Source organism: Mauremys reevesii, linkage group 8, assembly GCF_016161935.1.
Source record: "Mauremys reevesii isolate NIE-2019 linkage group 8, ASM1616193v1, whole genome shotgun sequence".
NCBI classification, from domain to species: Eukaryota; Metazoa; Chordata; order Testudines; family Geoemydidae; genus Mauremys; species Mauremys reevesii.
In genome coordinates, this window is record NC_052630.1 from 98,064,157 (window position 1) to 98,085,698 (window position 21,542).

Here is a 21,542-nt window from a genome sequence, read left to right on the forward strand (position 1 = left end):
ATTCAAAACACAGAGGATTCCCCTCTAGGCAAAACTTTAAAGTTACAAAAAAACAGGAATAAACCTCCCTCTTAGCCTAGGGAAAATTCACAAGCTAAAACAAAAGATAATATAACACATTTCCTTCCTATTACTTACAATTTGTAATCTTAAATGTTTAGTTCAGATATGTCTTTAGGAGCTACACACAAAGAGACAAAACAAAAACCTTCCCCCACAGATTTGAAAGTATCTTCTCCTCTCATTGGTCCTTTTGGTCAGGTGCCAACCAGGTTATTTGAGCTTCTTAACCCTTTACAGGTAAGGAGGGATTTTAAGCTACCCTTAGCTGTACATTTATGACAGAAGCCAATGACAGAACTCCCATTATCAGTGAAGCCAGATTGGGCCTGATACATAAGCAGACAGAAGCGAAGATAGGAAATAGTGCTTGAATGCATACAGCATTGAATATGATCTATATGCAGGGGAAGACAGATGAGTTTGCTGCTTTTAATGTTATTCCCTGAGGATAAAACAGCTTCCAACATGTGTTTGGTTTTTGTTTTGGATGTTTTGCAGCTCAGCCACATTGCCTATAACTTTCAAGTGCTTGTTGGAGAATAACCATGTTGACAGAAGGATTGCCAGATTTGTGCTGCCTGTTGGGGCCACGATCAATATGGACGGAACTGCCCTATATGAAGCGGTGGCAGCAATCTTTATTGCTCAAGTAAACAATTATGAGCTGGATTTTGGACAAATTATTACTATAAGGTATAAACCCAAAATACCAGCAACCTTTCCATTTGACTCATTAAATCTGTGACGTTCTCTCATTTGTGTATCAAGCACATTACTGAATTTGCAATGTTCAGTTCAAAGCTTCCTGTAAGATCAGGGCCTGTGTGGAGGGAAATCTTATTAGCACTATTAAAACAGACGTGAACATAGAAATATATCACATTTCAAATTGTTAAACTGGCTTTTTTTTAATCCTTTGCTTTTAGGCCAGTTGTAGCTCATTCATTTAGGATTACAACTTTGTTGCTAACAGTGTTTAATTTTTCCCCCTTGAATTCTATAAGAAATGAACCCCTCCAAATCCCTGTGCTGTTGGGGATGCACTTCCAGTGCATAGGACGGGGGGTATGTTAAGAACACACCGGCTCCTTCCCGCCACAAATAACTTTCAACATTGTAAACTTCAAAGGTAAGCTCCTTTGGTAGTTTTACCACTGACTTTAATGGGAGCAGGAGCAGGTCTAAATCCTGATTGGCAACCCAGTCACAGGAGGTTCTGAAATAGTTTGGTGTCCTGATCAGCTGTCCAGGGAACCTGTAACATTCACCATTGAATTTCTATTTAGGCTAGGCACACCACCATGGTATCCAAATGCCATACAAGCTTTAATTTTTTTCAAATGGCTTATAAATCTTCATTTTCACTCTCCCTCTGCCCACATAAGGAATTTATGTATTGTGGGAAAGCTAAGACTCCTAGTGCCATTGATTCATGGTGTGGGTTTGAGTAAATCAATTAACATCTCTGTACCTTAGTTTCCTCATTGGAAAAATAGGGATAATAATAGTTTGAGGCTTAATTGACTAATGTTTGTAAAGGATTTTGAAATCACGGGATGACAGGTACTGTATAAACGCAGATGGTTATTACTTACTATTTCCTTTAGTAAGTCACCCACTTACTGTCTTTATATTTATGTTTTGTCTTTTTCTAGTAGCTGACCTAGCTCTCTTCCTTCCATCTGTCTCTTTCCAAGAACATACCCAATCATTTATGCTCCTGGAAAAGGGAATCCCTTTTCCAATACAGCACTAATTAAATATAACACTGATCAAATATGTAGTAGGGAGCTTAAGACTGCATGGAAACTAATATTTGTATCAGAGATGGTCTCAAACTAGAATCCTGATCTGAGACTCCCACCCACTGAACATGGGGAAGAGGAACTCAAAATGGTACCCTCAATCTGAAAACACCTAAGCTTTGTCTCACCTAGATCATGATCCAAACACTCTGACTCAGTCCCATTTCTTATTTGAAGTCAGGCATTTGGTTCAATACTCAGTGTCAAATAAAAATGAAGTTTTCAGTTCATTCACTCACTGTTTGTATTGTGATAGAGCCTAGAGTCCCCAGCCAAGATTGGAGACTGGCACTCGTGCTAAATACTGTACAAAGATGTAGTGAGCAGCAGTCCTTGTTCTGAGGATCTTACAGAGTAGATGAGGCAGGCAAAGGATGGGAGACAGAAAATATTAGAGGAACTGAGAGATATAGAAACTAAGTGACTTGCCCAGGGTCACATAGGAAGTCTGTGGCAGAGACAAATTGGATCCAGATGTCTTGAGGTCCAGCCTAGTTCCTTACTCACAAAACTATCCTCTCTTTTCCAGAGGATGGAATTTAAGTCTGCCAGGTCCCCCTGCCCTCTTCCTGCCTGGCTGAAAAATATGAGAATCAAACAGGAGTAGTGACTGGTTTCTATTTTCCAGAAACATAAGAGGAGGATGAAATCATTCCTGCTTGCTTCATACTTAGACCCAAACAGATGAAGCCAGGATCTAGGATGAGAGCCTCACCCCTACTCCAGCCCATATATACTGTCTAGAAGGGCTAGAACAGCATAAAAGGATTGGCCAGGAAGGGTTCCCTTGGTGCAGGACCTACAGACAACATCTATTAGGTTCATTCCTTGCCATAGGGTTTACACTGAGGGTGGGTGTATATCAACTGCAAGTCTGTAGTATGCAGCATTGAAGAGATTCTGGGGACAAGCTGACATCACTGAGACAGGCCCCCGCAACTCTTTAAATTACATTGAAGGCTGCCAAGCAGCCTAGAATCAGGAGGGTGCAAAAGTAGCTTAAAGTCACCTTAGCTGCCCTCCCTTCCCTTAGGTCAGCAGTTCTATGCTATGACTCCGAGGTACAGTGCAGAATCCGACCAATGGAGCTCACCTACTTGGCTGTAGGGATAAAAGATGAAAATGGAGCAGGCTAATGTGCCCCATTCTAGCCATCTGGCTGATTTCTAAACACAGTTCATAAATTCCTCTTGCAGTGGTTTGTATGTAAGTGATTCTGGTCCAGAAACAGTCATGTCGAGATACGTTGTTACTTTGTGTTATTTCCAGCCAGGTGATATGGCTGTTAAATCTTATTGTTCCTCTTCTTGTTTAAAGTATCACAGCAACAGCGGCCAGCATAGGTGCTGCAGGGATTCCACAAGCTGGCCTTGTGACTATGGTCATTGTTCTGACATCAGTTGGGCTGCCTACAGATGACATCACTTTAATTATTGCAGTTGACTGGGCATTGTAAGTAACTTAGTGTCTGACCCTTCCTTCCATCTGCAAATCAAGTTGTTTTTCTGTACTCTGCATGTCAATCCATAGACGCTTAGGGCGTCACAGCTGTCACTTCTGCGCATCATAATCACTGGGAACTTCACAGAGACAGCAGGGATAGAACTCGAGAAAGCACCAAACTAACAGAGACTCTTCATTAGCAGTAGAGAGTCTATGGCCAGAGCTAGCAGAATTAATAACAAATAATGTATTTTGAATTTCAGCTCTTTCTTTGTGAATTGTCCATGAGCAGATTTCAACTTTCATATCCTTCATTATTCAAAACTGTTCACGTTTTTGGTATCTAGATTACGAGCAGTTCAGTTCTCAGCTCTGATAATGCACAGCCCAGGTTTACAGAGATCATCTAAACAGTTCAGTATTTTGTCAGTTAACTCAACTGTTGGCATTCATGTTCAGACATAACATTTTGCAGTGTAGATGAGGCCATAGTTGAGCAGTTCTGATTATATAGATATAATACCAGTAGATATAATACCCTCTCTCTATTTACAATAGCTGCTTTTCTTTTATTCTAAACAAGTCCTACAATTTAACATTTCTTCATGATTCCTCTTAATACAGTAAAGATCCATTGCACAAGATGCTACAAAAGTGTAATTACAAATTCACTGTGTTTTATTTAAACTTACAACACTGAAAGTACTTTATGAAGTATTAGGAAAAAAAAGTTGGGCTTGTGCCCTTTTTTGTTTCTATAGGACGCTTAGACAGCCTGAAGGTTTAGTGTTTTGGGGTTTTTTTACATTTATTTTTTACTTTAAAAAATATCAGGAATGTCAAGTCTGGCCCTTCTTGGTTTTTCTGGAGAACTTCTGGGAGGTTTCAGGGATGTTTATGACCTCTAACCTTTAAAGGGCAAGGGTGTTGAATCTATAACAAATCCATTCTTTAATAGTTAATAAAGCTCAACAAAAACAAGGTGTTTAAACACTCTGACTAAAAAGCTTTTCCCCTCTCTATTACTCAGCTCTGCCTCAATACTTGTAAAGTCACCAGTTCACTATTTATCCAGTCATCAGAGCCATTCAGCTTAGTCAAGACTTGAATTTCTAGTGTAAAACTAGCAGAAATTTAAAACAAACAACAACAAAAAACCACTTCAGGCTCTTTCTACACTCTACAAAAAATCAAAGACGGGTGCATGCCCAATTTTTTTTTCCTTTGCAGGTCACCTTGAGTGAGAAGAGCATACTTACATTTCTTGGACTAGTGCTTGGCAGTTTCATAAACCTATAGGTGCTATGGCGCTTGTACTCACACGGCGGCAGTCCGGGTCTTCAGCGGCATTTCAGCGGTGGGGGTCCTTCAGTCTGATGCCGCCAAAAGAGGACCGCCGCCACCCCAGCAGGCTGCGGGGGGCCCTTCAGTCGCTCTGCGTCTTCAGCAGCACTGAAGTGCCCCCCGCTGTCAAAATGCCGCCAAAGTCCCGGACCGCCACCAGGCCGGGGCTCACGGGTCCCCTGCGGGGCCCGGGGCAAATTGCCCCACTTGCTCTTCTCCCCCCCCCCTTGGGTGGCCCTACTTGGAAATAATGTATTAAAAGTAGTTTCAGATACTACCCTCGTCAGTGAGTCCGTCCCATCAATATTTGTGGTTTTACAATCCATTTAAAAAAAAAATTCTTAGCATTGCTGTGTGAAAGACATGTACAAACAGGGAGAAACAGATTGATTAACTGACTAAACAGGGAGAACACTGAAATTGATCCCAGGATATGAGAATCGTGAAATCTATTATACACAAGATGCTGTCAAATGCACAGAGTCAATAAACTGAAAATATTCTCTCTCATTTCTTTCTGTCCTAGTCTTAAGTGTTACTTGTAACAATAGCAGGTAAGGTGTTTTCAGACAGGAGTGTGATATGAGTTGACTGTTTCCCGTTAGTTTGATATTGCTAGGAAAGAATTGTTATTTGGGTATGTTGTTCTGGAAGACAGTAAGAGGCAAATTGCAGACTCTACTACACACAGTGATCTCCTTATCCAGCATTCTGGTTGCTGTGATTCTTCATTTATCAGGGACCTGCAAGATACTGATTGCCTCAACTCACTTGAGTTGAGAAACTTGGCATTTTGCAGGATCAGTCCCCAAATCAGACAATATTCTGAGTTTTTAATATCTAAATACTCAAATACAATACTATTAATAGAGGCAAATAGCTCACAGATTGTGGAGAAAACAGCAATGCTTATACTTGAATTGATTTTTTCTAAATATTTAAAGTGTTTAATCAGTATGTACCTGTTGCAGGTATGACTATTTCCAAGATGGAGCACCTGTCACCTAACACCACTGTTTTGTTTGTCAGAGACAGATTTAGAACAATGATCAATGTCTTGGGAGATGCCTTAGCTGCTGGAATCATGGCCCATGTCTGCAGAAAGGAGTTCACCAAGGATGGGGATGAGGTAAGAACAAGACAAAATGAGTCAGTCTGGAGCAATGAACTCCTTGTCAGTATAAAAACATTTTAAACATCAACTTCTCACATTAATTTATTCTGGATTAAATTTATATGAATGGAAAGAACAAAATTAGGCTATGGATCAAAATTCAAAAGTAGGTAATATCTGTAGCATTTCTGTAAAGGATTTACCTTTTTTTAGGAAAGTACAGAAGATACATTATGGAGTTTAAACAACTGATTGTTGCCCTTTAATGAGGGAGGATATTTTAAACTCTGGAGGTGGGGAAAGGAAGTATCTCCAATATAGGATAGCAGTTGGACTTCATCACTGTGCACCATCACCTAACTAAGCAGGTAGTGTCATAGTCCTGGCTTTTTAAAGTCATTCCCAAGAGTATGACTCTACAGTGCAAGGTATTTGTTTGAATACTGTACCATTAGAGAACCCAGAACAATATTTTGTGGGCTCTATAGCGCATTGCACAAAATGCCATGTGCCACATGTAGGACCCTCAGGAATACGTATATAAGAATTAAATGGGGTCAGGGGTGTAAACAGAGCTCTACAAAAGTCAGAAGTTTTTTCCATGAAATTTTATCCATGAAATTTCTCTTTCCATTTTGGGTGAGTTCACAACTCCCAGCATTTTGCTTTCTTGTGAAGTTTTGGGACAATGCTTTTTTTTTTTTTTTTTTTTAAATATCAGATCATGCAAAAAGCCACTTCTGGCACACAAAAAATCAGATTGTGAAATTATGACCAGAAGCAAGATGGCAACCGCCTTTGTGTGTGTGCAGAAAAGGGCACATGAAGAGTTTGTTCATGATCACAGTGAATATTGTAGAACAGCTCACAACACCCACTGCTAAAATAATCTTCCTCCCTCCACCACTGTGAACATGTTACTCCCCTCTAAAATCCCTCCCCTGGCATCTTCACCCCTCCTACATCACATACAAGCCCCTGCTTACGTCTCTGCTTTTCTTTCCTCTTACTTCTTCTCACATTCCCCTGTGTTCTACTCCTTTTGTTTCCTTCTCTCACTCTTCTCTTGGAGTTTTCTTCCATGCCTCTCCTTACACCTGGAACTCCCACTCCTGGTGGGAAAGGTGATCCCTCTTCATCCAAATCCCTTTCTAAAACAGATTTCTTCCACCGGCCCTATTGCTACTAGTCCACCTAAGTGTTAGTTCCCAATCACTTCTGTTAATTGGAGAGCCCCCAATAAACTTCCTCTGCTCAGCCAGGACAGCTTGTAACTGAGTGGTTCTCTCTCGCTCTTCATGGGGCAGGACTGTGTGTTTTTTGTAGGTCTTGCATAGCGTCCAGCTCATTCAGAGCTTAACTAAATAATAGTAATAAGAATAGTAAATGATTATTGATCATTTCTCCCATTTTACTGCCCAATCTTTCTGGAGAATCCCATTGTCACTGCTTGATACAATGTGCTCAGAACATTCAAACTTTCATGTTTTGTTAGCTAGGGTGTTATATTGAGAGGTGCTGAGCACCCTCAACTCCCACTGATCACAGGATGGAGCCCTTAAAACCTTGGCTAAACTAGGAGCCTTTTTTTAAGCATACAGACTAACAGAAAAATATTTAATCCATTATAAGGCCAGAAACGAACATTATGATCATCTAGTCTCGCCTTCTGAATAATACAGGACTCCTGACATTTTATTACTGTATTTAGTACTAATACTAAATTCTTCAAACTCTGTCCTGGAGCATAGTATTTCATTCAAATATACAACCCAAGCCCCCAGAAGGATTGTAAACTTGTTTGCAGGGAGATTTATTTTCTACTTGGCACTCAATAACCATCTCAAAACATACCATTAGTCGTCTTTATGTTTTGGCTGCACATTTAGTGTAGTTAGTCATATATACCCAAAGGGCAGATTGTCTCAGCTGCAAGCCCACCTCCTCCCTCTGCCAATATTTGCGTATTGTTTTCCCCATCAGACCATCTTGGTTTCTATTTTAAGGGTATTTCAACACATTACTTGTGAAATCAATCAATAAAATCCTCTTTTGCTTTGAAACAGCACAGAGGGCAAAAATGTATGTTAGCTCAGAGGTCTAGTAGGTTGGTAACAGGGAGGGAAGGAGGTACCAAAGCATAGATAGACCAATGGTCTATTCAATCTGGTGTCTTGGCTCAGGAGTAGCCTCTACATTATACTTCAAAGAAAGACAAAACCCCTCATAGCATCAGTAGTCGATAAGGAGGAGCCCCATGATAATGCAGTATTGTACATGACTCCATCTGGCCCCGACACATTAGGGTTTGTAGCCTTTGTAACTTGGTAGTCTAACTGTGGGCATTTTTCCTACTCATCTCTTTTGAGGATCTTACTAAATTATTTGCTTTGATCAAATCCTATGACAATGAACACTGATTGCAGGTTGTTTATATGTTTCATAAGTAGTTTTTCCTTTTTTCTTCCTAGCATTTGTTTACATTTAAGTTTCTTAGCTGTCTCTTGTTCATGCAGGAAGGAACAGAGAGCCAGATTTTTAAAGATCTTTAGACACCTAAAGATGCTGGTAGAACTTCTGAAAATCCCACTAAGCACCTATCTGCATCTTTAGGTGCCTAAATACCTTTAAAAATTGGGCCCAGGGTGAATATAAATAGACACTCACTTAGCCATTCATCCCTTTTCTAAACAAAGGGACATATAATGCCTTGAAGAATGGTTGAACTTCCAGTGATAACAACAGTTCTGCTGATGGACCAAGGGCCAGATTTACTAAAGTATTTAGATGCCTAAAGATGCAGATAGGCAACTAGGGGAGGGTTGGGAAAAAGTGCCTATGCAGGTTAGGCACCTAACTCCCATTGACTTTCACTGGGAATTAGGTGTCCAACCTGCATAGGCATTTTTTGCCAATTGCACTAGGTGCCTATCTGCATCATTAGGATGAGATTCATTGCCTGTGTTTAGCAGTGATAATATGCAGCATCTTGCTGTTTCCCACATAGGTGCCACTGATCTGTGAAACTAAACCCATCAGCATTCATCAAATCATGGCTTACCAGAGAAACGGTTGTGTGAAGAACATGAGTGAGTCTCATGGACCAGAAACAGTGAAAGCGTTTCAGCACCACATACCTATACAAGTGGAGCAAGAACTAAACCCACCGGAAAACCACACAAAGAAATCCAACAGTAAAGACCACTGCACTATTGAAATCAATGAACTGGAAACAAATGTGTAATTGCTACGTCTGATGGTATCTGATACCCAGTGACCTGGTACCCAATCACTACCTCACAGCTGGAGGGGGGGACTCTCTTATATGGGAAAAAAATGTGGAGTTATGGTCAGCATGCTTGTACTGGAGCTAGGAGACTAGCTGTGATCAGAAAAGATACAAGGCTTGAAAGAGATAGGGGGCTTCTTTAGGGGATGATTTTAATACTGGGAAATTAACCAATGGACAACTTTGGTTCTCCCTGGGCAAACTGATTTGATTCCAATGTAGTATCAGACACTCCTTTTTTGCTTATTTTTTTTTAATTTAACCCCTTTTTAATTATTTCTGACAAAAGCCTTTTTTTGCATCTCACTAATTATGAACATGGTATTTATGTAGATGTATTGCTGCCAGGAATGAATTTACAAAACATACTGAAAGCCTACTAATTTTGTCTTCTCTTCTACTCCTTAAACAAAGTTTACGCTTAGTTTTAGAATAGCACTAAGAAAATTGCACTGATCTCAAGAGGCAAATCTTTTGTAACGTATAATGCCACAAACTGAAAGCAAAGCAAAGCAAGAAAACACATTTTAAAAGCTATTCTGTTATACACACTTCAAAGATAGGCATCAAACTGTAATATATTGTTCAGAGATGTCTAGATTCTTGCAAAGGACGGTTTGCCTTCTAAGTGCCAGATCCACAAAGAATTTTTAAGAAATCTCTCTCTACAGTAGAATCAGTACAATATACCTGTAATGGCAGAACCATGCAAGCCCTAACACATAAGCACTGGTGCTAAAGAGTGTTCACTGTTCTCTCCTTTTATTTATAGACTGTTCCACTGTATATGTATAAGCTCAATTCTCAAAGCTCTTGACGAATATGCTTCATTCCAAGGGCAGACTAAACACAGACTGGAATCCAATGCAGATGAGTAATATTTGGGTTTTGTAGGGAGTTTGCTGTGGAAACTAGCTTTTTATTTTTCATTATACCGGGGGTTGGACTAAACTGAATGTTGTCCCTTTTTTTAGCCATCTACTAAATCTTTGGTTACAATAAATTCTGCTGGGTGTGTTACCAATGTTTGCAATGAAGAACATTTTTAAATAAACCTGACATTGTGAAAATAGGCTATCTGTGCACTTCTAGAATGAACGGATTCTTACTTCTCCGTTCAAAGCTGGGATGGAGGGGCGGCATGATGTGCTCAGAACATTCAAACTTTCATGTTTTGTTAGGTAGGTCTTGGGGGGAAAAGGATTTGTGGAAGGATACAGAACCAGGTAGGTACAAAGATCACAAACTATTTCCTGCCAAATACCTGTGTATTTTGTTATTTTTATGCCTGCCACATCAATTCCTGAAAATCTTTAGCTGGTGCTATAAAATATTGCTGAATGTTAAGGTGTCTTCTATGGGAAAAATTCTACATTTAAACAGTCTATTCAGAGAGGGCAATTTTTTCAGCACTTGCCAAAATCAGGGGCGTGCACAAGGGGCAGAGGGAAGCAAGGTCATTGCCCCCCCCCCAATAATTGGCAGGGGCACAGAACTCCACTTCACAAATAATTAAAGAGTAGTTTCAAATATGCAAAGCAAACAATTCCAGCCAGCAAAGCCACATGCTACTTTTTGGCCTTCTCTACACAGTGCGTTAGTGCACAAGACACGCTGGCATGCACTAGAATTTACACTCCAGCTCATGCGTACTAATTGGCCCACGTGGATGCTGCCATTTCAAACTTCAATTTAAGTGCACGAGGGAACTTTTAGTGCACAGCAGCAGGGTCCATGCAGGCTGGTTAGCGCATGATATGCTGATGCACAGCAGACTTTATACACCAGCTAGTGTCCACTGACACCATGTAGACAAGTCCTTAGTCAAAAGGACTGCAAATTCCCACTGCCTGCCCTGAGCCTTCTTTCCTAATCTATCTTCTAGGTATATATAGGACACCACGCATCATAATATCTAGGGGTAGTTTCTTACCCTGTGACGTCAGGATAGCTCTTGGACTATACATGGTATATCACTCCACATCACTATATGGCTCCCATCATTAAGGCAGCTAGGTGTCTGATGCAAGTTTCCAAAAAAAGATGTCCTAATTAGGATCCTACAGTTGCAAACTCAGCTCCCCACTTTTAAAAATATTGTTTTAAACCCTCCTTTGTTAAAATGACCAACACAAAAGTGGAAACAAGACTCAAGACTAGATGTCGTCTTGGTGGTCATAGTGCTTTGAAAGAGGAGGCGTCAATATCAGGCACACAAAGGAGATTGAACATTACTGCACTGCGTCTGGTTGATTTTATATGGCCATCTAACTTTTCTCTGTGCAGGAGATCCATCTTTTTGTTTCCTGGAACAGTCACAGCAAATGTTAAGATCTTAACCTCAATGCCTCCATGAGTTCAGCGTGTAGTGAGGCCTCAAGAGACCCAAATCAATCCTAGCATTAGAAAATTGTATAATTTCCACAAAATACACCTCTCAGAAGGAAAAGCTTCCTCACTCAGAGGAAGAAGCCAGTGGTCCTCAGTGAGTCTTGCTTACCTAATGAATATCTTTAGCCCTAGATAATGGTTCACCTTCTCTCACCATCTTTCGATAGGTGGGGCATGGGAAAGTCTTAGGTATGAAATGGCAAAATGGAACGTTTTTATAGGGTCACTGGACAGGAAGGAAACGTACTTTAAAATGAATGCTCGGTTAGTCATATTGTGCATCTATACCCCATTGATAAATAGCTTAGACTTTGCTTTGAGAATATTAAATGTTTCATATTATGTCAATGGTGCCATTAAAAAACCTCAGCCATCACTGCGGCGCATGCCTTCTGTATGCCGGTGTGCTGTGACTACTGCCTATTACACTGATCGTAACTCACTGTTACCTTGTCTGTTTGTTGTATTCACTCGTAGTCTCTAATTTTATACTTTGATTGTACGTAAATTCTTTGGGACCAGGATTATCTTTTCTTTATGATTGTTCAGTGCATCACTCAAATGGAACCTCGAGAAGTATGTCTGCACTACATAGTAAACCCAGATCTCCATGACCCATGCCTGCAGACTCATTCTTTCCAAGCTCATGCTTGAGCGTCCATACTCATAGTTCTGCTGACACCTCCATACTGCATTACACAGACATGAGTTAGACACTGTGGCTTCTGGGGGCATCTCCCAGGGTTCTTAGTGCCCATGCTAGCTGTGGTTGCACTCGAGCTTCGTTCATGGTGTACTATGGGAGAACTTTTCTGGTCATCCCGTGGCACAGCCTGGAAATGCTGTTAGCCCATCGGCACATCCAGCTTAGCTATTTCCCTGCAATCAGAACTAGCAGCATGGATCCAGTGCCAGTGGAAGAACGTCTCCTGCTTGTGCTTTCACTCCTATTTTAGGAATCAGGCAGCGCATCTGTGAGATGCTGGTGGACAGCATCAAAGGTCCCTCTTGGAGGAGGGTACAGACATGGCATCTGCAAACCAACTGATGCTGCTCATGCCTATTTCCATAGTTGCAGATTTCCCCATGTAGGGCCTGGTGCTGTTGGAGCAGGACCACATGCACAGATGGGTGGGATCACATTCTCATTCAGACCTGAGATGACCAGCAGTGACTCCAGTACTTTTGCCTAAGGAAGCAGACATTCCTGAAGCAGACGTTCCTGGAGCCGTCCAAACAGTTTGCCCTGACCCTCCAGCAACAGGACCCTGGCATGAGGAGAGGCCATGCTGGTCCAGAAGCAGGTCGTTGTAGCCCTCTGGAAGCTGGCTACCCCAGATTGCTACAGTTCTCTGACTAATAAGTTTGGTGTTGGCAAGTCAACTGTGCGAGATTGTGATGGTGGAGGTTTGTGAGGTGATCGGGACTGATTTACCCAAAGGTAGTGGGCATAAACAACACTCCTAAAATAATTGCCATCTTTGAGAGAATGGGCTTCCCAAACTGCACTGGGTCTATTAATGAGACTCATGTGCCTATAGTTTGCCCTCCACAAGGAGCACAAGTACATAGACTGGAAAAAGGTACCACTTCATCAGTATGCAGGTCCTAATTGACCACTGGGGCAGATTCATGGTCACCAACATGGATGTGCTAGCAAGGTGCATGATGCCAGGGTTTTCTGGAGCTTGGGACTTTACCTTCACGGACAGGCTGGGACATTATGACATTGTTATAAATGGAGTCTCTGCCCCCACTGTTATTCTAGGGGACCCCATGTATCCCCTCCTTCCATGGCTTATGAAACCGCACCCTGATCTCAGCCGTCCTGGCAAAAGAAGGTTTGACTACATGCTCAGTAGCCGTTGGATGGTGGTGGAATGTGCATTTGGTAGAGTGATACCTAGCTAGCCGTGCCTTCAGGACCATTTGGATACCAATGTTGTCAGTGCTATCCATATTATCGTGGCCGGTTGTGCACTGCACAACATCTGCAAGGTCAAAGGTGATCCATTTTCCCAGGTGTGGACTCATACTGCTGAATTGCTGGGATGGTACACACAACCAGAAAGAGCATCTATCATTACTGGGGCAGGATACACTTGCACAAGGGAAATCAGGGATGGTCTGTGCTCCCACATATTGGGTTTTGCAGGGTGACATGGAGGAGGGGGAGTGACATAATGTAGTTATCCCATGCTTCAGCTTCAGGGCCTGAGTCAGCTTAGGAAGATGATAAAAATTGTTCATGTACTTCCACATACAGTAAAGGACTTTTGCATAAGAAGGTTTTTTATTTTGTTAGGAGTTTTCATGAAACTGTTAACGTACTGCAGCTCACATCTTATGGACTGCAATGATGAGGTTTCTTTCTCCACTGAGGACACTGTCATGCAGCATTCTGGGCTCTGGGCTTGGCACATTTCCCAGGATCCAATTGAATTCCTTGCAGAAGAGGAACATAGAAAGGGAGTTCCCTGAGGTGCAGTTAGCATCCTGGGTTTGGTAATAGGCAGTTTTAAGGCACTTGACCACTCTTCTTGTTGATTGTTGGCAGTCCGATAGATCCTCCAGCATCTCTAAGATACTTTTGTGCACTCTTTCCAAAGTCATGGGTCTTGAGCTCCTCACACACCACAGTTGTAACAGAATCTGACTGTGTTCCTCTGAATCACTAGCAGTGTGCTTGATGTTGGGCTTCTTCTTATTGTTGGACATAGTTAACACACAATATGGTTAATTGTGTTTACAGTTGAGCAGCTCCAGCTGGGGGTGTGGGCTGTGGGATAGAGCCAGGGATGAGGGGTTTGGGGTGCAGGACATGGCTTGGGGCTGGGGCAGGAGGTTGAGGTATGGGCTCTGGGCTGGGGGGTGTGGGATCTGGGGTAGAGCCAGGGATGAGGGCTTTGGGGTGCAGAACATGGCTCGGGGCTGGGGCAGGAGGTTGAGGTATTGGCTCTGGGCTGCAGGGTGTGGGCTCTGGGGTGGGGCTGGGGATGCAGAAGGGGACTCCGGGCTAGGGCATGGGAAAGGATTAGGGGTCCTGGTGGCACTTACCGCAGCTCCCAGGAAGCGGGTGCCAGGTCCCTGCAGTCCCTAGCATGGGTGGCAAGTTTGTAGAAATTTTGGTGGTGCCCAGAACCCGCCCCCAAACTCCGCCTCCACCTGCCTAAGGTTCTGGGAAGGGTTTGGGGGGGGGAGGTCTGGGGTGCAAGTCCTGGGCTAGGGATTAGGGTGCAGGAGGGGTGCAGGATGCAGGCTTTGGGATGGAGTTTGGGTGCTGGGTGCAGGCTCCGGGCTAGGGCAGGGGGTGGGTGTGCAGGAGGGGGTGAGGGGTGCAGGCTTTGGGACGGAGTTTGGGTGCAGGCTCTGGGCTGGGGGTGTAGGAAGGGGTGAGGGATGCAGGCTCTGGGAGGGAGTTTGGGGGTGGGAAGGGGTGTGTGGGAAAGGGGAGGTGGTGCACGCTCTGGGAGGGAGTTTGGGGATAGGAGGGAGTGCAGGGGTGAGGGCTGTGGGGCTGAGGATTAGGGGTTCATGATGTGGGGGGGCTCAGGGCTGAGGCAGAGGATTAGGGTGTGGGGGGCTGAGGGGTTTGGGGTGTTGGAGTGGCTCAGGGCTAGGGCCGAAGGGCAGGGTAAGGGCAGCCTGCCCTGCCAGTAGGGGATGGCAGGCACTAGGACCCTGGGGCAGCAGACAGCAGTTCAGCCGGGAGCCCAAGCAGGCAGGGGAGAGGCACTGCGCTGCTTTCTGTCAGGCAGGGACGGGACGCGGCGTGGCGGGGGGGGAGACCCGCGGGGGCTGGGGCCCGATCCAGGCAGGGCTGGGGGAGAGACCTAGGTCCAAATATTGCTGGAGCAGGGCCCCCAGCCCTGAATATTCCTGGTGCTCGAGCACCGCAAACATATATAACCTGCTGCCTATGGTCCCTAGGCACATGAGTGGCCAGGGAGGCTCCATGTGCTGCTCTCGCACCCACAGGTGCCGCCTCTGCAGCTCCCATTGGTCGTGGTTCCCAGCCAAGGGGAGCTGCGGAGCCAACGCTGGAGGCAGGGGCAGTGCACGGAGCCTCCCTGGCCGCCCATGCGCCATGGAGCTGCAGGGACCTGGAGGCCGCTTCCGGGACCTGCGCAGACCTAGGGCAGGCAAGAATCTGCCTTAGCCCTGGTCCCCCGTTGCGCCGCTGACCAGACTTTTAACGGCCTGGTCGGTGGTGTCGACCGGAGCTGCCAGGGTCCCTTTTCGACCGGGGATTCTGGTCAAAAACCAGATGCCTGGCAACGCTAGTTAAAATTCTAATGGAGATGAGGCATGGATAGTTTTTAACCTTGCTGTAGCTAGTCAAGGTCAACCCTAGGTGGTGGGTATAGAGTTGGCCTCCACTAGCTATGTTAAGGTAAAAACTACAGGGCCTTGTCTCCACTAGGATTTTACATTGAGTTAGTGATGGAGTGACTTGACTTAGGGCAGGTCTACACTAAGGGCGGGGGTCGAACTAGGGTACGCAAGTTCAGCTACGTGAATAGCGTAGCTGAACTCGAAGTACCCTAGTTCGAACTACTTACCCGTCCAGACGCCGCGGGATCGAAGTCTGCGGCTCCAAGGTCGACTCCGCCACCACCGTTTGCAGTGGTGGAGTACTGGAGTCGACCGGAGCGCGCGGGGAGTTCGAACTATCGCGTCTAGATTAGACGCGATAGTTCGAACTCCGAGAAGTCGAACTCACCACGTCAACCCGGCAGGTAAGTGTAGACTAGTCCTTAAGCACCTAAATCCAGGCAAGGGTTCACAGCTAACCATCCCAAGCAGCGACTCTACCCAAGCCTGTCAGTGAGGTGCCTAAAACCCAGATCAGTGTTAGCCACCTATGGCCCAGATCCTCAAATGTACTTAAGTTCCTCTCCTTTCCTCTCCATTTTTCTCCTGGCTAGTTTAGGTGGCTCCCTGCTCAGTTCGCTGGCTTCTGAGAATCCCTTTTAGGCACCTAACTCTCCCACTACAATGCATGGGGCACCTGGGCTCCTAACTCAGGTCTGTGAATTCCACTGGGCAGCAGGGCACCTAGGATTTAGGCACTGCAACCCTGAGCATTGCAATGCCTGTGTCCCCTTTGTGAATCTAACCCAGGGGTGGGCAACCTATGGCACGTGTGCCGAAGGCGGCACGTGAGCTGATTTTCAGTGGCACTAACACTGCCGGGTCCTGGCCACCGGTCCAGGGGGCTCTGCATTTTAATTTATTTTTAAATGAAGCTTCTTAAACATTTTAAAAACCTTATTTACTTTACATACAACAATAGTTTCATTATATATTATAGACTTATAGAAAGAGACCTTCTAAAAACATTAAAATGTATTACTGGCACGCAAAACCTTAAATTAGAGTGAATAAATGAAGACTTGGCACAGCACTTCTGAAAGGTTGCCAACCCCTGATCTAACCCTTAGTCTCTCTGTGTCTCAATTTCCTCATCCTGGCCGCCCGTCAGTCACTTTCCACTGCCACCTGCCCCTCTGCTATGATCTCTGTAGATCAGTCTCTTAGTGATTTTTAGCTCTCAGCAGTTTGGGCAGAAACACTGCCCCTACCACACCTGATTTCACTCTTATTGAGCACTTAAAATAACAAAAGGCTCCTAATGAAGCCTATGTAGCTCTATCTTTAAACAGAGAAACAGGTTAAATCACACCAGGGACCCCAAGGGAGAATCCACATGCTTAGCTAGACACCTGTCCCCACCCCTCTTACTCTCACAGGAGTCTGGCTTAGCAAGTTCCTTTCAGCTGAGGGTGACCCCTCAATTGGGACAAGCTCAGCACAGTTCTGCTCCCCTTTAGTCATACAATGAAGATAACATTGATAGCAACATTTCACTACCCCTGCATTCAGTGCTAAAGTGATTTGTAACCCAACACCAGCCAAAGCTGTTCACTTGCAGCTACACAGCTCCTGTCTGCTAGATACCTACGCAGAGTAGGTGTGTTCATGTAAATACAATTTGCTCTTGAAGTCTCTCCCGCCCCAAATAGCAGTCAGGGGAGAAGAACAGGAGTACTTGTGGCACCTTAGAGACTAACCAATGTATTTGAGCATAATAAATTTGTTAGTCTCTAAGGTGCCACAAGTACTCCTGTTCTTTTTGCAGATACAGACTAACACCGCTGCTACTCTGAAACCAGTCAGGGGAGAGTTCATTCAGACCCTGCTTACAGGGGCATTACATCTTTAGCATTTTTCCCCCAGAGAAGGGTATTTTAATAAGATGGAAAAAGCAAGGGAAGCAGATTTTAAAATGTTTTATGTTCCATTGATATCTCACATTGCATCTACCACAAACACTGTAAGAGCTAGAAGAAAAAGAAAAAAATACCAATGTTGAAATGTTTCATTATGATTTCACTGGTTCTAGTGGTTTTATTGGTTTTTACTACGAGGCTATTAAAAACATGTGGAAATTACACAGAACCATGTCAAACTAGACATTTTGAGCCCTAATCTACCAATCTTCTGTTTCATTTAAATATGTTGAGTTTTTTTAATCTTTGGTGGCTTTATTTCTTGAAAACATAATTAAACTCAAAATGCAGAGATTTGCCTAGTTTGCAGCTGATCAATAATTTACTCAGCAGGAATACATTGTTTTAAAATGGACCTTGCCCCCAACTCAGGTTTTTATACAGGAATGACTATATCTACATCAAATTATTCATGACATGTAGATAATAAATAAACTGAATGAAGCACACAAATGCGTATTAGTGGAGAAAGGCCCTATTTACAAAGCTGACAGCCAAATGCTAACTGTCCCAAAACTTGGGGCAGGGGACTGGATCCATAACTGTGGTTGGGCACAGTTCAAGTTGTCATTATTTACACATTAGAAGATTGAGAACGATTTCTCAGGGTATGTTTTCACTCAGGTGATCAGTACATGAGTGTAAGTGCAAACAGTCCAAGTGCAAATAGCCATACTGCAAAGCCATACCAGAGTTACTGGGTCTTCACTGGTGTTGCACTCACCTGCGTGTGTCACTAACTGTGGGCATATCCCATTGTGCTGCAGTAAATTGACCTGCTCTACGATTCTTTTTAAGAGAACTGTGGGAGAACTTGTTTCTCCTTCTTGGTACACAGCAGGAATTGTGGGAAGGCATTGGAGGACTATCAGCACTCAAGTGATTTAGCATATGCTACAAAGTAGGTGGGCTAACAGCCTCAGTGAAAGCTTCAAATAACTTTTAGACCACAAACCCAGATAAGCCTTCTAGCCCAGGTTGAAAGTACCACTAAACTTGGTGAGAGGGTTTTGTGTGTGGACAGGAGTGGGATTAGGGACAACACCCAAGGTAAGAGCCTGAGTTAATTCTGCAGTGAGGATCTACCCACAGGTTTTTTTCTAAGGTTGCCAGGTTGTCAATATAACATGCTACCACACCCAGGGTGACTCAAGCACGAGACATACTAATTCCTTCATCTGTGGCTGAGAGACTATTGCAAAATTTAGTCTCATTTACTGATCCAAAGCAACATCCTTGACATTGCCATAATCTCACACTACAAATAGATTTATACAACAGATGGAAATACCAAAAACAAATTTGAAAACCTTCGCATATGTTTTAAAAGCATTTAGAATGAGGACATTTTAGACACAGCATTTGGTGTTGGTCTGTTTAATGTTCTTGGACATTCAAATTGCATTTGACGATTTTTTTTAGTGGAAACACTTTGTATGACTGATTGATTGTACGATACATTCAATATCCACTCCCTCCATATATAACTCCAGCTGGCTGACTTCATAAATGCATGACGATGAATCAGAGTTACAATACAACACTAATATTTTCCTTCATAAAAATGCAGCATGCAAGGCTTCTGTAGGGAATTCACTCACGGTTGCTTACACTAGTAATTGCTTTGTTATATTGCAATGGCTTCCATAAAACGAGTCCCATTCAGGACAGAAACCGCATGAATAAAGCAGCCTGCATTTCATGAAGTCTCAGACTCAAGTTCTCTAAACTTATTTGAGTGTGCTAGAACTTATAAAGCAGCTATTCCCAGACCAAAACAAACAAACAAAAAACCAACAGCGTGCTAACACTGAGTCCCCAGGCAAGCACAGATGCAAGCAGAATGGGGTTGGGTCCATTGGGAGCTGCGCTCCTCAGAGTCCTGCAGTCTCAGCTCTGCCATGGACCAGGGCAGGGGGCACGCAGCGGAGAACTGCAGGACTCTCAGGTGCATAGCTCCCTACCATACATCTGCTGCTACAGGTGCAGTGGGGTTGAGAGCCAAGTTCCTCACAACCTTTCAGCTTCCAACTGTCACCTCTGTCTTCACTCAAGCACCCTGTGGACCATAGAAAGGGCAGCTGATAGCATGACAAACACAGCTCCCAGCCGAGCTGTGTCTGCAGGGAGCTTTATTACTAATGCAGCAACCCCACCTCCTGAGGCAGCTTAGGGAACAAGCCCCCTCTCTCCTGCCTGCAAGGGGGCAGGGAGATGGGACTTGTCCTAAACACAGCTCAGGAGCTGGCATGACAGCCCAGCTCCTCAGTTGTCTGGGAGGTGCCTCAGGGTTCTCCTGTTGGCCCCAAACCACTTCCCCCTGCACCCTCCTAATGGGCATCGGGGGGGCGGGTATTTGAATGGGGGCCTGAGGGGAGGAGTCTCCAGGCTCTCCCAGCTGCTGTTCTTCCACAGGAAAGGAGAGCTTGCAGTTCCTTCCCCCAGCACTACTGCCTGATTGTGGGGAGGGAGAAGGGGGAGATAACTTCACTCTTCCCCTTCTCCCAGCTACGTCCCTGCAGGGCCAGGAGGAAGGGCTCCCACAGAAACGATCCCCACTTATTCATTTAAGGGCTTGTCATAGAACTCCCTTGTGAAAAGGAAGGTTCTTTTGACAAGCCCCATGATGGGTAAGGGATAGGACTGGTCAAAATTTTTCCATCTAAACTTTTTGATGTTCTTTTTTCCTCCCCATAGAAAATTGGATTTTTAATTAAAACAAAATTTTCACCAAAGAAGTGTCTGCTTTCTTTGGAAAACTGATTTTTTTAACCCAAAGGGAACAGCCAAACCTCCAAATATTTCAATTCTGAAATAGCACTGTGGTGCCTCCTGGGCATTATAATTCAGGGGTCTCATGCTCCCATTTTCTGTGGGGCCAGGCTCCCCAGGTGGACTTTCTTGCTAATGATGCACCAACCTCCCTGCACAAAGAGGTGACCTCCAGTGGTCGTTAGAGGCACCTGTGACCCACAGGAGTGGCTGCAGAAGCTGTGTTTGTGCCTGTGTTTTACTAGCTGCTCCAGCAGCATTCCCCCACCATCATGCTTGGGGACCGGGAGAAGGGCAGCTGGAGCAGTTTATGGCAGAGAAGGAGCCACTGCAGCAGCTCTCACGCCCCACCAACACATCCCCTTAACCAACTCCAAACCTCCCTGGCCCCACACAGCCCAGCTCCTCTTCCCCAGTCTCCTGGGCATTCCCCACAGCACTCACTGTGCAGTCTTCAGGCAGGGCAGTGGCCATTCTCCCTTCCTCTCCCATCAGCTTCTAGGGCTACCTGACTGGGCTTTTCTCTTCAGCAGATCCCTGCCCCCTCATCCAAGGGAGATCTTCAGGGTGTCCCCTCAATCCATGGGGTGGCCCCATCTTCTGGACAGGGCTGTTTTGCCCCACACAGCTCCAGTCTGTGCCTGAGAGGCTGGGCCTGGAGAAGCCACATACCCCAGTGAATGGGGTTGTCTGTCGGAGCCCTGTCTCACAGGGAAGCTGCACCTCTAGGGGGTGGGGCCATATCTTATATGGCAGGATCCTTCCTCACAGGGCCTCCCTGTCTGTAGGGGGTAGGCAGGCCTGGGCCTCCACATGAGGCTGCTCCGCCTCTGCAGACTCCTCCCTATAGACTGGGGGAAGATGAGGGGCACATCCACTCCCAGAAGCAGCTTATGGTGGGGATGGGAGGGTGGAATCACCACTGCCCCACCCCTTCAGGCCCTGAAGTCTCCAAGGGTGAGTTATGGGGTCCAGCAGGAGGACAAGGGATCTGCGCTGGAAAGCAATGGTGAGGTTTGAACACGGGA

At 44.7% G+C, this 21,542-nt stretch overlaps 1 protein-coding gene and 1 long non-coding RNA gene across 4 annotated transcripts in view; one reads left to right on the forward strand and one right to left on the reverse strand.

Annotated features, from left to right (window-relative positions):
• The window catches only part of SLC1A7 (solute carrier family 1 member 7), an 80,481-nt gene extending 70,353 nt beyond the window's left edge, over positions 1–10,128 (forward strand). Inside the window, exons 8-12 of one of the 3 annotated variants that reach the window (XM_039483741.1) lie at positions 562–756; positions 3,186–3,320; positions 5,685–5,784; positions 8,777–8,963; positions 9,831–10,128. In XM_039483741.1, the coding sequence (XP_039339675.1) occupies positions 562–756; positions 3,186–3,320; positions 5,685–5,784; positions 8,777–8,963; positions 9,831–9,853 (640 nt within the window). In that variant the 3' untranslated portion in view covers positions 9,854–10,128. Of the gene's footprint in view, positions 1–561; positions 757–3,185; positions 3,321–5,684; positions 5,785–8,776 lie in introns of all 3 variants that reach the window. The other 2 variants (XM_039483740.1, XM_039483742.1) reach the window with 2 other exon arrangements.
• LOC120369927 overlaps positions 1–21,280 on the reverse strand; it is a 73,712-nt gene extending 52,432 nt beyond the window's left edge. The window contains exon 1 of the long non-coding RNA XR_005583512.1: positions 20,959–21,280. This is a non-coding gene — a long non-coding RNA (uncharacterized LOC120369927). The remainder of the gene's footprint in view (positions 1–20,958) is intronic.
• Positions 21,281–21,542: the final 262 nt, after the last annotated feature.